This window comes from Panthera uncia (assembly GCF_023721935.1).
Source record: "Panthera uncia isolate 11264 chromosome A3 unlocalized genomic scaffold, Puncia_PCG_1.0 HiC_scaffold_11, whole genome shotgun sequence".
NCBI classification, from domain to species: domain Eukaryota; kingdom Metazoa; phylum Chordata; class Mammalia; order Carnivora; family Felidae; genus Panthera; species Panthera uncia.
The window spans coordinates 72,492,175-72,506,836 of record NW_026057578.1 but is presented as its reverse complement, the minus strand read 5'-3'; the positions used below and the strand labels follow the sequence as shown (position 1 = coordinate 72,506,836).

General features: G+C 36.1%; 1 protein-coding gene across 3 annotated transcripts in view; it reads left to right on the top strand.

The window, feature by feature from the left end:
- PNPT1 (polyribonucleotide nucleotidyltransferase 1) overlaps window positions 1-14,662 on the top strand; it is a 48,401-nt gene that overhangs the window by 25,617 nt on the left and 8,122 nt on the right. For 2 of the 3 annotated variants that reach the window (XM_049651499.1, XM_049651500.1), the window contains 9 exons: window positions 634-704; window positions 2,674-2,710; window positions 5,553-5,619; window positions 5,702-5,791; window positions 7,556-7,609; window positions 12,173-12,279; window positions 12,831-12,902; window positions 12,994-13,057; window positions 14,549-14,632. In XM_049651499.1, the coding sequence (XP_049507456.1) occupies window positions 634-704; window positions 2,674-2,710; window positions 5,553-5,619; window positions 5,702-5,791; window positions 7,556-7,609; window positions 12,173-12,279; window positions 12,831-12,902; window positions 12,994-13,057; window positions 14,549-14,632 (646 nt within the window). Of the gene's footprint in view, window positions 1-633; window positions 705-2,673; window positions 2,711-5,552; window positions 5,620-5,701; window positions 5,792-7,555; window positions 7,610-12,172; window positions 12,280-12,830; window positions 12,903-12,993; window positions 13,058-13,444; window positions 14,008-14,548; window positions 14,633-14,662 lie in introns of those variants that run through there. The other variant, XM_049651501.1, reaches the window with a different exon arrangement.

The window sequence follows — 14,662 nt, the reverse complement described above, 5'->3', positions numbered from 1 at the left end:
TTTCTATTAATCCATCTACATGTTTATTGACTCTTGTCATCTCGTTTGCATTATAAGATAATGCGTCTTTCAGTTTTAGAATTTCTATTGGTTCTTTTTTATGTCCTTAAGTATAATTATAAGAGCTATTAAAGATCCTTGTTTGTTAATCCAGGATCTCAATTAGCTTGGGGCAATCTCTATTCATTGTCTTTTCTCTGAAGAATGATTCCCATTTCTTATTTTTTTGTACATTGTATCTCGGATGTTGTGAATGATGTGCTGTAGAGTTTGGACTACATTGTGTCCCTCTAAATGAGACTGGATTTTTTTTAAGTAGGCAGTTTTATTGGCTAGACCTTTATTGAGGCTTCCTATATGGTCAAATATACCTTCCTCTTCCTGTCCTCCCCCAGCACTTTTAGTACAATGCTTTACATAGTAGTCTGTGATGTTACACCTTTGCATTATTGAGATTTACACATAACTCTAATATTTATAAAATGAATAAATGTTTACTGTGTTAAGTAGCATGACAAGCTTTGTATAGAATTTGTCCCATTTCTTTAATAACTAATTGGGTTCTTCAAATACTTTATTTTCTTCTCATTGTTAGTAAATTAAAGCCTGACAATTTTTTTCTTATTATTTTAGGTACTTTGTACTGTTACGTTTGATTCATTAGAATCCAGTATTAAGTCAGACCGAGTTATAACAGCCATAAAGTAAGTTAAGTTTTTTGGTAAGTTATAAGTATGTTGGTATGTTCTAAAACATACATTTGGTATGTTCTAAAACATACGTTTGATATGTCTTGAAGTTGTGGTCTTACAGCATATAATTGAAGCTCATAGTATATTATTCATTACTATTATTTATGGGTTTTTTTTTGAGAGAGAGAGCGCAAGCAGGGGAGGGGCAGAAAGAGAGAGAGAGGGAGGGAGAGAGAGAATCTTAAGCAGGCTCCACGCCCAGTGCAGAGCGCAACATGGGGCTCCATCTCACAGCAGTGAGATATGACCTGAGCCAGAATCAAGAGTTGGATGCTTAACTGACTGAGCCACCCAGGCTCCCCTCATTATTACTTTTTTAAACCTATATATCTGTACTTTATTTTTCTGTTTACTTAATAGTGATTTTAAGGTATTTTTAACATGGGTACATTTATTCTCTGTCTCTAGAACCATTTTTCAGGAGGAGATATAGGTAGGTTTTTCTATTACAAACCAGAGAGCAAATAAATAAGCAAGAGTCCCAGTTGCTAAAAAGAATCTGGAGGCTGTTAATAAGTAAAAAAAGCTTTATCTAATCCCAAGCCACGTTGGAATTTGTGTTCAGAAATACTTGGCTCTCCTCTTTTCCTAAAAAGTCAGCAATAATATCTTGTTGATCAATTTTAGATGATGAGAATCTGTGTTACAGTCCTCACCAGCGTTACTGCATCAGTCCTGGGACTCATAGCCACAGTTCTTTTCTTTCCTCAGTGCCTAACAGCATTGCTTCCCTTTCCCTTGGTAAGGGTCTCAGAAGACCACAAGACTGTCTCACTCTTCCTATGAGGATAATCCCCAGTATTTTCAGGATAGCATTGCTAATTGTTTTTCAGTTTTCTGATAAAATTGACAATGCAGCTGTGTGTATAAGGTGAGATTGTTCATTGTAATCATAATCCTTTACGGAGGGGAGCTTTTATACTTTGTATTTTAAATTCCCATCTGAGCCCCAATTTGGTTGCCCTGCCCTTTTTCACTTTGACTCCTTTCCCTTCTAGGAGGCAACACAGCTTCATAAGAAAGAGTACTGTGTTTGGCCAGGGCACTTCTTTATGTTCTAGTCTTAGGTCTGTAACCTATGTTAGTGAGAGGGCACACATCAGTCAGCCATGCTGGTTTTTGGTTTCTTCATACTTGTAAAATGCGGGTGCTGCGCTAATGATCCATATCCTTCTCTCTAGCCCCCCAAATCTATTATTCCTTTAGTCTTCTAGAGTCAGGTTTTTAATTTCTTTTCCCAAGACTGTGGTTTATGATTATGCAGATTTAGCCCTAATCCAGGACTTTTTAAATACTCAGCGGAGAGAGGTATTTTTTGTAATTAAACATCCACCCAAAGGGGACACTATTTGAGCTAAGACCCTATATATGCTAGTCTTTTCTTCAGTTAAAGATAAATCTGGTTTCCTACTTCAGGAATTGTGTTTCTTCTCATCCTTATTTCCCCCCATTGTTCTAGACAGAGTCATAACAGTTCTCATTTCAAACCCTGAAAAAATCTTTGCCTCTCTAATCTCCTGATTGCTCTCCCATATATCATTTCAGTTATTGGTCTTCATTTCACATGTTGACTGGGAGAAAGGTCATAATTCTGAGATTAAACTAATGTGTTTAAACGTTTGAGATTCTCTCAGTAGTTACAAATGCTTAAAAATAAATGTCTACTGTCTTTAGTATTCAAATTGAATATTAAAGTGCTTATAAAGCAAAATTATTTTCTAAATCTGTGTAAAATTCATTTATAAGTCCCAGAAAAAAATACTCTGACATTCATCCTTCTAGTTCTTCTGGTTTTCAATTTCAGACCAACTCTTTAATACCTAGTTATTTTTTAGATACCCTTAAATCTTTTTAAGTTCTTTGAAATTATTTTTTTTTTGTATCTATGTGATGTTTTTAATATTATGCTTTTTGTTTGTAGTGGGATAAAAGATAAAAATTTCATGCTGCACTATGAGGTAAGATATATTTTTTCCCCAGTATTTTACTATGAAAAATTTCTGGGATATAGCAAAGTTGAAAGAACTTTATAGTGAATACTTATATGCCCACTACCTCGGTTCTATTAATATTTTACGGTGCTCGTTTTATATATCTGTTAAGGTGGATTTGGGGGGTGCCTGGGTGGCTCAGTCAGTTAAGCGTCCAACTTTGGCTCAGGTCATGATCTCGCAGTTTGTGAGTTCGAGGCCCGTGTCGGGCTCTGTGCTGACAGCTCAGGGCCTGGAGCCTGCTTCACATTCTGTGTCTCCATCTCTCTCTGCCCCTCCCCAACTTGTGCTCTGTCTCTCTCTATCAAAAATAAATAAAATTTTTTTTAATAAAATAAAAAAAGGTGGATTTGGGCACTATTGTTTTCTTACATGCAGAAAGGAATTTAGAGAGCTAAGCCATAGTCTTTAATCAACAACTTCATGTTCTGAATCATACATAAAAGTTAAAGTACAGTAGACAGCTTTGTTTTAGTCAAGAAAAAGTCATACCCATTCACATGTGTCAAGCAAAAATGGGACTTTTCAAATACCTCAAACGATAAATCACCTTCTCCCTTTAGTTCATTTAAATGTTCATATTTTTATTCAGTTGAAAAATAGTAAAAGAACTCTAAGGTATTTGATAGTAAATTACTTTATGTGAAATTATTATGAGTTTGTGATTGACTTTATTTACAACTAATCCTAAGGAACCAGACACTATATATAGCATTTTAATTTTAGTATTTGAAGCATATATGCAGGGAGGCTGGTATAAAAGTAGCAAGTCTCTTCACTTTTGAGTGACCATTATTGGCTGCCCAGAATCCCAACATGTCAATTTTGTTGAGTCTGCTATAATTAATAGAGAACACTTCATGTAGACAGTAATTGCTAGAGAATATCCAGAAACCTGGAGATTTTCACAGGTTTTCGGTCCCTTATAAATACCCTGTTCTGGATATACCCAGATGTTATAGAAGCCAGAGAGGAATTATAACTGAGTGAAGCATATCCTTCATTGTGAGCTACACAGCACATGACAGTCTTTTTAAAAGGGCAGTTCTGAAAAATGCAGCTCTAGCTGATTACTGGGAAAAGAAATGAGGGAGGGGGCATGAAAAGGATATAGGCTGTTATAGCTGCATCCTTTGATTTTTTTAAAAAAATTTTTAAGTGTACTTGTTTATTTTGAGAGAGCAAACATGGTAGAGGCAGAGAAGAGAGAGAGGGAGAGAATCCCAAGTAGGCTCCACCCTGTCAATGCAGAGGCCAATGTGGGGCTCAAACCCACAAACTGTGAGATCATGACCTAAGCTGAAATCAAGAGTCAGACACTTAACCAACTGAGCCACCCAGGTGCCCCTGCTATATCATTTCATTTTTTAAAAACTTTTTATTGTAAAATGAAACACAGATACTGAAAAACCTATAAAAGGATGGCATAATGAGTTTTTATAAGGCAGAGACCCTTACAAACTACCACCCAAGGTAGAGAGTAGAATGTTCCCAGTCACCCCAGAAACCTCTCCATGCTTTTCATCCTAGTCTCAATATCATTCTTTCCCTAAAAATAACTACTCTCCTAAGTTTTATAGTAATTACTTCCTTGCATTTTTAGTGTACATCCCTAGACACTATAGTCTTGTCCATTTTTTTTTTTTTTTTAATTTGGGATTTCTCTTTTAATCTATAGGTTTCTCCTCCAGTACATTCTTTTCTTTTCAGTCTGTCTGTTGAAGTCCCAGAGCCATCTGACCTGTAGAGTTCCCCACAGTCTGCATGTTGCTGATTACACACTCATGGTGAAATCCAGCAAGTTTCTCTGTCCTTCTGTCTCCTGAAAATTGACTGCATTCCTGAAAATTGATGGCTAGATCCAGAGGCTTGATCAGATTCATGTACCATCATCACTCCTTTTTAAAAATACTTTGTTAGGGGTGCCCGGGTGGTTCAGTCAGTTAAGCATCTGACTCTAGATTTCAGCCCAGGTCATGATCTAGCACACACGAGTTTGAGCCCCACATGGGGCTATGTGCTGACAGTGTGGAGCCTGCTTGGGATTCTCTCTGTCCCTTCTCTCTCTGCCCCTACCCCACTTGCACTCTCTCTCTCTTTCTCAAAATCAATTTTATTTAAATTTTTTTTTTTTAATTTCAATGTTTATTTATTGAGAGAGACAGAACTGAGTGGTGGAGGGGAAGAGAGAGAGGAAGAGACAGAATCTGAAACAGGCTCCAGGCTCCAAACTGACAACAGAGAGCCTAATGTGTGACTCGAACTCACAAAACATGAGATCATGACCTGAGCCAAAGTTGGATGCTTAACAGACTGAGCCACCCAGACACCCCTTAAATAAAAATATTTTGTTTAAGAAACTGGAATTCCAAATTTTTATGGGAAATTTCCCAATATTTTAGATGACTGCAACTAATTCATACTCCTTTGAGATACTGTATTGGTCAAATAAAATAGTTTGCAACCTCTGACTAAAAGAAAACCCTTACTGAAAAAGATCTCTATTTCCTCAGTGTGCATTTTTTTTAATTTGTATATATTTTTCTTCTTATAAAAATGTAATACTTTGTCATTGTTATTAAGTCCCCATAACCATCCATGTTCCCCTCTGGCTCATATACACACTAGAAATAGATACCTTTAGCAGTTTGTTGTATATTTCAGATATTCAGACGTTTTCTACATATATAAATGTACTTTAAAAAAAAATGGGATTCTACTGTTTTGTAACTTTTGTTATTATTTTGGTAATATAGGTTAGATATCTTTCCATGTTGGTTGTTTATGTATATGTGTTTATTTTTTTAAGTTTCCTCCTTATGCAACTAATGAAATTGGCAAAGTCACTGGTGTGAACAGAAGAGAACTTGGGCACGGTGAGTACAAATCTGTAAACTCAAATGATATTCTTACAGAGACTTAATACATTTATCCTTATTATTTTCTATTCTAATTTAGGTGCTCTTGCTGAGAAAGCTTTGTATCCTGTTATCCCCAAGGATTTTCCTTTCACCATAAGAGTCACATCTGAAGTCCTAGAGTCAAACGGTAGAGTATTAATATAAAATTTTTCTAGTCAAAAAGACCAGAACTCTCTCTATATATTCTTTGCATAATTAATGTTACATTATGCTTATAACTACAGTGCCCAAGTCCATTACAAAAGAAAAATGTGTTTAATCATATACTGTCTAAATCTCTGTTCTTAGCCAATGAGATGTTTCTAAAGCAATATAAAATGAATATTTCTCTTTATCTTTTATAACTTATCCAGTTGGGGATGTTTATTTTTAGAATAAATAAGGCCAGCTTACAGCAAGAAAGCACCAGAAGAGAGTGATCCATTTGGTAGGGGACACCTATCATATATCACAGATACAAGTAAATAGCAAACAGAGAGAGTCTGAATTATAAGATCAAATTTAAATTAAAATTAAGTACCCAGGTCAAGGCAAGGTATGGTCATTAGAGATAGAAAGATCACAGAGATCTCAAAGATACATCAGACACAGATCAGATGATATTTTTAAAAAACAAAAACACCCTCTGAATTTAAATTAGAGACTTTCTGTTCTCTACTGGGTGTGACTTAGGGTCCAGTGAGAGAGCCAGAGCCTGTATCTTTAACTGACATCTGATTAAGCAACAAAAGAGGTGTGCTGGGTTTTGTGGGAGGTTTCTTAGAATCTCCTATAGCATTGCTACCCAATATAACTTTATGTGATGATGAAAGTTATCTCGGGGCGCCTGGGTGGCGCAGTCGGTTAAGCGTCCGACTTCAGCCAGGTCACGATCTCGTGGTCCGTGAGTTCGAGCCCCGCGTCAGGCTCTGGGCTGATGGCTCGGAGCCTGGAGCCTGTTTCCGATTCTGTGTCTCCCTCTCTCTCTGCCCCTCCCCCGTTCATGCTCTGTCTCTCTCTGTCCCAAAAATAAAATAAAAAACGTTGAAAAAAAAATTTAAAAAAAAAAAAAAGAAAGTTATCTCTGCTATGCAGTTTAGGGACTGAATTTATTTCAATTAACTTAAATTTAGTAGCTACATGTAGCTACATGTACCTATCATACTGGTTTGTGTAGTCCTGTAGTTTGTGGTTTAGCAGAGCTTGTGTTAATTGCTTTTAAAAAGAAAGGAGTATGGAGGTCCCTTAAAAAACTAAAAATAGAACTACCCTACGACCCAGCAATTGCACTATTAGGCATTTATCCAAGGGATACAGGAGTGCTGTTTCAAAGGGATATATGCACCCCCATGTGTATAGCAGCACTGTTAACAATAGCCAAAGTATGGAAAGAGCCCAAATGTCCATCGATGGATGAATGGATAAAGATGTGGTGTATATATATACAATGGAGTATTACTCGGCAATCAAAAAGAATGAAATCTTGCCATTTGCAACTACGTGGATGGAGCTGGAGGGTATTATGCTAAGTGAACTTAGTCAGAGAAAGACAAAAATCATATGACTTCACTGATATGAGGACTTTAAGAGACAAAACAGATGAACATAAGGGAAGGGAAACAAACAGGGGGGACAAAACAGAAGAGATTCATAAATATGGAGAAGAGGGTTACTGGAGGGGTTGTGGGAGGGGGGATGGGCTAAATGGGTAAGGGGCACTAAGGAATCTATTCCTGAAATCATTGTTGCACTATATGCTAACTAATTTGGATGTAAATTTTAAAAAATAAAAAAATAAGTAAAAAGAAAGAAGGAAAGATAACTGAATATGTACAAGGAAATAACCAATATAACAATTTTCAACACTTAAAAAAATCAGTATATTATAAAGCAAGTATTTTTCTTTCCATAGGATCATCTTCAATGGCATCTGCATGTGGTGGAAGCTTAGCATTAATGGATGCAGGTAAAAGGATTATGTCTCAAAACTACTAACGCTTTATATGGATTTGATTAGTATTAAATATAGATCTCTTTAAAATTGGGTTTTACTGGGGCGCCTGGGTGGCTTAGTCGGTTGAGCATCCGACTTCGGCTCAGGTCATGATCTCGCAGTCCGTGAGTTCAAGCCCCATGTTGGGCTCTGTGCTGACAGCTCAGAGCCTAGACCCTGTTTCAGAGTCTGTGTCTCCCTCTCTCTCTGACCCTCCCCCGTTCATGCTCTGTCTCTCTCTGTCTCAAAAGTAAATAAATGTTAAAAAACATTTTTTTTAAAAAATTGGGTTTTACTAAGACTTGGAGAAGTCAGATTACAGATTACCAAACTAAACTAGAGCAAGATCAAAGTACACCTTCAACTATACAGATATCTACTAGAATTCTTATCTTTGGCAAAAAGCAGAACACTGAAATTATTTACTTGCCTTGGCGATGCAGTGAGCTTTCTCACCTTCCAAAAGGTAAAGAGCTCTGCAGTTGATTCCATTCACTAAGGAAGTTTGGATCACCAAGCAGAAGTATTTAGGACCCATAAAAGAAAGTAACCATGTAATCTTCTAGTCAATTTATGCAAGATAAAAGAAGAACAATACCACCCATAGAAGGGTACACAGAATTTTAGGAAGGAAGACTGCAGGTGGTTCAGTATAATCTCTGGGTCTAAAACACCAAAAGGGAAAGAGTCAACATGTTAAGAGGCTCTGAAAACAATTCCTGCATCCCACCAATGATGCCATTCAGAAGAAAAAGGAACCTAAAAGTACTCAAGAGGCCATACAAGGAGTTCCCTCTAAGTTCACACATTTATAGTACAGAGAAATGGATAGAAAGGATATTATAACCAAGAATGAGATGAAAGAATGGTGTGAATATGTAATAACATTATCTAGAAAGATGAAAACTTAAGCCAAAGCAAAAAAAAAAAAAAAAAATGCTAAAGGCAATTTTCAGTTTTGTTTAGTGGAAGGAAAACAGAATCTGATATTTAAGGTTGCTGTTTCACCATCATGCATTCATTCAACAAATCTTTACTGTATGTCACTCCTGTGCCAAGTACTAATCTAAGCCCTTGGGACACAGAGATGAACAAAATGAAGTCCTTGTCCTTGTGGGTCCTGAATTCATCAGTCTTCCAATTTCATATTGGAAAACACAACATATTCTCAAAAAGGTGAACTGAAAGATCAAGTAAAAAGAGAGAACCTTTAACTGCATTAAATGAATTCAGATCTTTTGGTCTAGACAAAAACCCAAACTAAAAAGACGATCTTCAGGATGAGAAAACTGACCTATGTTGGCAGTATTTGAAAAATCAGAACCTGGTATACCAAGGACACAAAAAGTTTTTAATTTTGAAAGAGAGGAAAGTATTTTCTGTAAAGCATAACTCAGTGAACTTGACTGTGGAAGACTCTTAAATAGATTATGAAAAGAAAGGTGTATAAGTGTTTTTAGGAAGGAAGGGGACTGTGAAGAGAAGGGACTGACTTAAAACATGTCATAGTAAACCAATGTTCCATTTTTGGAAAATAGTACTAGATTTGGAGCAGGGGGGTGTGGGGAATGTTGCTTATGCTGTGTATCTAGAGATACACAGTTTATGATCTTTCTGTAAATAATGCAGAAATTGAGGTGGATGATAGGTGCACCTTCATAACTGGTGGAAGGATGAGCAGAGGAGATAAGAGAATCAGATCAGTATGTTGGAGTGAGACCTCAAGTGGAATGCTTGAGGATACTTCATTCTAAATCCTGTCCCTTTCAATGTTTTTGTTACTGAACTGAGAAAACTGGCCTGCTGATAAAAAGGATACTGCTAAAAAGGAGTAGGTAACCGATCTGTTAAATGACAATTTTGATCTCTAAAAAATGTAAAAAACAGGATTAAAAAAAAAGCCAAATAGAAAAAAATTTAATTTGACAAGAAGGAATGTCAAGTCCTGTGGGAAAAGCCAACAAAGTGTATACAATTCAACTCAAAACCTGAGTGCTTGCCACGCCCTATATCAGGCACTGTCCTGTGCTCCAGAGATACAAATGGTACCTACTTTTTTTAAATCTTACAGGTGTGAAAAACCCAAAGACACTAACAAATCAGAAAGATAATACAAATAGGTAAAAGGCATAAATATGCACAATATGGATGAAGAATTAGATTGAAGAAAATTTGCTTCATAGAGACAGCTACATTTCATCTTGTTCCAAAGGTTGAGTAGTTTTTGATCTGTCATTAGGAGCAGGGACCATATTTCATTTGAAGGGAACAACATGTATAAAGTTAGAAAGCAGTATAGCGTGTTTCTGAAATGTATTTGAAAAAAATATTAAATTGGGACCAGATTTTAAAGGTTATTGTTATGCTAAGGATTTTGAAATTAAAGCTAGTATTTAACAACTCTGTATTGTATTCTATGAACTAGTGTTCCTGCTGGATATTGATTATTGAAAATTTTTCTATTCTAAAGTACATTTGAGCAGGGTTAAGCAGGTTTATTTAATGAGTTAAAGAAACTTTAATATGCTAGTATGAATTCTGAATCTCTAGAAATAGGATATATACTATTTCCCTAACTTTTTTGACCATAGAAATGTATAAAAATTTCTTGAAAGGAGATAATGGGGAACTCAGAGAATTTTATGTAGATTTGATTTGAATTTGATTTTTTTTTTAATCTGTTTTTTTTTTTTCTTTTTGGTAGTTTTTCCCAGCTTAGATGTTAGCCCTGGAGGATGAAGTAGGAGAGAATGAGAGCTGGGGGGAGACACTAAAATTTGGGAAACCAGACAGGGAGAATGCTGTCAGAGCAAGAAATAATGTGAACTTGGACTAAAGGAGTAGCAATGAATGTTTCGGTATTTAGGGGAAAGGACAACTTTCTAAAAAAAAATATTTAAAGGATAAACTATCAGATCTTTGTGACTTCATGGGATATAGGACATGAGGAAAGAAGTGTTGATTCTGGCATAAGTGTCTTAGTTGCATTCAACCAAGATAAGAAAGGCAAGACAAAAAGGATTTATTGGGGGTAATTACATTTTGAATATACGTATATATATTTAAGGTGCTTTTGGGACATTTAGCAAGAGATGTCCAAGGCAAATTATTGGGTATACAGATGTAAGGCTTTAGCAAAGAGAAGTAGGCAGGTGAGAGGGATTTTTTAGGTCATCAGCATTATAGGTGATGGTTAAAAACCATGGGCATAAGTGACATTACTTAGAGAATATGAAATGAGATTCCCCTGCCACACTCCTTTATAATAAGTTCCAAGTGATATTAAAAAAAAAAAAAAATGCTTGGGGTGCCTGGGTGGCTCAGTCGGTTAAGCATCCAACTTCGGCTCAGGTCATGATCTCATGGTTCGTGGGTTCGTGCCCCGCATCCGGCTCTGTGCTGACAGCTCAGAGCCTGGAGCCTGTTTCAGATTCTGTTGTCTCCCTCTCTCTCTGCCCCTCCACCACTCGCGCTCTGTCTCTCTCTGTCTCAAAAATAAATAAACATTAAAAAAAAATTTTTTTTTAATGGTTATATAAAAATGAAACATTGAAGATTTTATCAAACTCTTAGGAAAAAACATTTTAGGCAGAATCCAGGAACCATCATTGCATATAAATTTAAAATTCTGTACAGGAAAATAAATCACAATAAACAAAGTCAACTGACTAGGAAATAATCTATTTTTATATTTCCTATAAACATTCAAAAGAAGTTTAACCCTTCTCATAAAAACAAGTCAAATTAAAAACAATAAGCTACATTTTTACCTTTTATCTGAACAAAGGTCAAGAGATTGGATGGGAATTAAGAATGTAGAACCTCAAATACTGCCAGTAAAAATATAAAATGCTACACTCTTTGGAAGGCAGTTTGACAGAATTATAATAAATGTAAACCCACACACCCTTTGACTCAGTAATCCCACTTCTGTTATGTGGCCTATAAACCCATGGGGGGAGTACTCTGCAGCCATTCAAAAGAAGAAGGTGGAGCTTTGTGTGGCATTATGTGTCAATATCCAAGGTATGTTATTAAGTGAAAAAAACAAGGTGCAGGATAGTGAGAGCATTCAGTATGCTTCCATAAGTAAAGAAGATTACACTACAATTCATATTTGGGCACAGAAATTTTCTGGGAGGATACACAAAACCTAATGATGGCTTTCATGGAAAGGTAAACTGAGGGGTTCAAGCTAGAAGAATTTACCAAATACATGGTTACTTTTCAAAAAAAAAAAAAAAAAGATAAACACACCAAAAGCAAAAAGATGGATGGATTCTGTTAGGAGTTAAGGTTGCTATGTTTATAGAGGTTTTTGCTGAGAACAGTAATTACCTGTTAGAATTGTCTTAAGGGGCTTTTATCGTATGCTTAAAAAGAAATGAGGTAGTCAGATGACCTCTCCAACTTACTTCTGGTGATTGTCAATTTAAAACACTATTCACCTACATTAAAATAAATGTCAAGAGTATGATAGATATGTGTGTTAGGCTGATATACACATTACACACAAGCTCTTTTTCTCAACTATAGGAGTTCCAATTTCATCTGCTGTCGCAGGTGTGGCAATAGGATTGGTCACTAAAAACAATCCTGACAAGGATGAAATAGAAGATTATCGATTGCTGACAGATATTCTGGCAAGTATATCCACATTTTCAAATATTTAAGAGTGAAGATTATGCATTTTTATAAACATTTTATAAACATTGTATGTTTAGAAGAATAATATTACTTGAGAAATAAAGGTCCTTGTGCTTACTTTCTTCTTCTGAATACTAGCCTTGAATTTTATAGGATATGATGTTCATATATATATATATGATATATATATATATGAACATCATATATATATGTTATATATATGATATATATATGTTATATATATATGATATATATATGTTATATATATATATTACACTATAAATATTCATAATGGCTCACTTTAGGGTGATTGTAAATGAATCCTTATGCATTTATGTGAGGAACATGATTTTAAAGTGATTTTGTGATGAAATAGTTACAACTTAAAGTCACAAATGAGAAGCAGTAGTTAATGTAGAAGACACTTTGTTTTTAGTCTCAGAAGACATGGTTTACTTCTAAAGCTATTTTTTTTAATTCTTCTCCAGTAACTGGGTGAATTTTATTTTTGTTTAAAACCATATCATACTTTCTTAAATTCTTTCAGGGAATCGAAGATTACAATGGTGACATGGATTTCAAAATAGCTGGCACTAATAAGGGAATAACTGCATTACAGGTATTTTAAAACCTATTTTGTTTCACTTGTATAATACTTAAATAATGTCATGAAGTAATATTTATATCATTTTTTGGCTTTTCCATCTTAGGCTGATATTAAATTACCCGGAATACCAATAAAAATTGTAATGGAGGCCATTCAACAAGCCTCAGGTAAGCTAACCCAGTGTGCCTGATTCTCTTTCCATCATTGTTCATTTGTTCATGGCAACTATAATTCCCATTAAACTTATTATTAAAAATGGGCTTGTTTATAAAATACCACTTTAGAAAATGAAATTTCACGTAACAACCTTTATGAGAGACCAGAGAAAATTCAGTTTTTATAGGATTTATGGAGAAGGGGGATTATAAGTAGACTTGTAAAGGTAATTAGGATATGAAGAGCTTTGACTATTAAGTTAAAGAATTTGGGTTTTACTCTGGAAAAACTAAGAATGCTGCTATATCTGATCTCATTTATTTTATATACAGTTGACCTTTGAACAATGTGTTCAAACTGCATGGGTCCACTTATATGTGGATTTTTTTTTTTTTAAGTTTACAGCAAAGGCATTTATTTTCTACTGCCCATCCCAGTCTCCATCCAACCAACTAAAGGCATCTCACACAAAGGTCATGCCTGCTATACTCTTGACTATCCTGAGAGGCCTTCTGAGGCCATCAGCAGCCCCCCAGGGGGCCCATAATTGTGCTGGGCTGAAGATTACCCAATGTGCTGAGAGGGTGGTCCTGTCAAGCACCCAGGGCTGGCTGGCAGAAGCCTCAGCTGAAGGAAGAACATGCCCAGAGGGCAAGACAGCACTGCATAGGAGTCCCTGCACAAAGTCTTCAGTGCTTGTGGGGTTGGGGAGGGACCCACTCCCCACCATGGCACCTTGGCCTCAAGGAACCCCTGGAGACCAGTGCACTCACAAGTGGCCACAGGTGTCAGGTGAATGGCCATGGGACTGTGGTACATGCCCAGGCAGAGAAGGCAGCTATACTTTGTCTCCACACAACTGTTGCTACCTGCAGGCCACCCAGAGGTTGCCACTACTGAGCCTAGGCAATCAGGCTATGAAGCTCTGCCATTCTACAGGGAGCCCCCATCCTAGCTAAGCTACCTGACATGCCTGTGTACAAATATTTTTCAATAAAAAAACATACAGTATTGTAAATGTATTTTCTGTTCCATATGGTTTTCTTTTTTTAATTTTTTTAATGTTTTTTATTTATTTAGAGGGAGGGGGGCAGAGAGAGCAAGAGAGGGAATCCCAAGCAGTCTCCATGCTGTCAGCATAGAGCCCAACCTGGGGCTTGAACTCATGGACCATGATGAGATCATGACCTGAGCCAAAATCAAGAGTCGGATGCTCAACTGACACCCAGGCACCCCATCCTATGGTTTTCTTAATGACATTTCCTTTTCTCTAGCTTACTTCTTTGTAAAAATACAGTGTATAATACATATAACATACAAAATGTATTACTTAACTTTTTTGTTATGGATGAGGCTTCCAGGCAACATAGGCTATTAGTAGTTAAGTTTTGGGGAATCAAAAGTTAGACACGAATTTTCTAAGCAGGGGTAGATGTCCCTAGTCTCTAGTTGTTCAAGGTCAACTGTAGTTATAATTTTTATCATGTATTTATCTCTTATAGTGGCAAAGAAGGAGATTTTACAGATTATGAACAAAACTATTTCAAAACCTCGAGCATCTAGAAAAGAAAATGGACCTGTTGTAGGTAACGCATTAAAATTATTTATTCCATGAT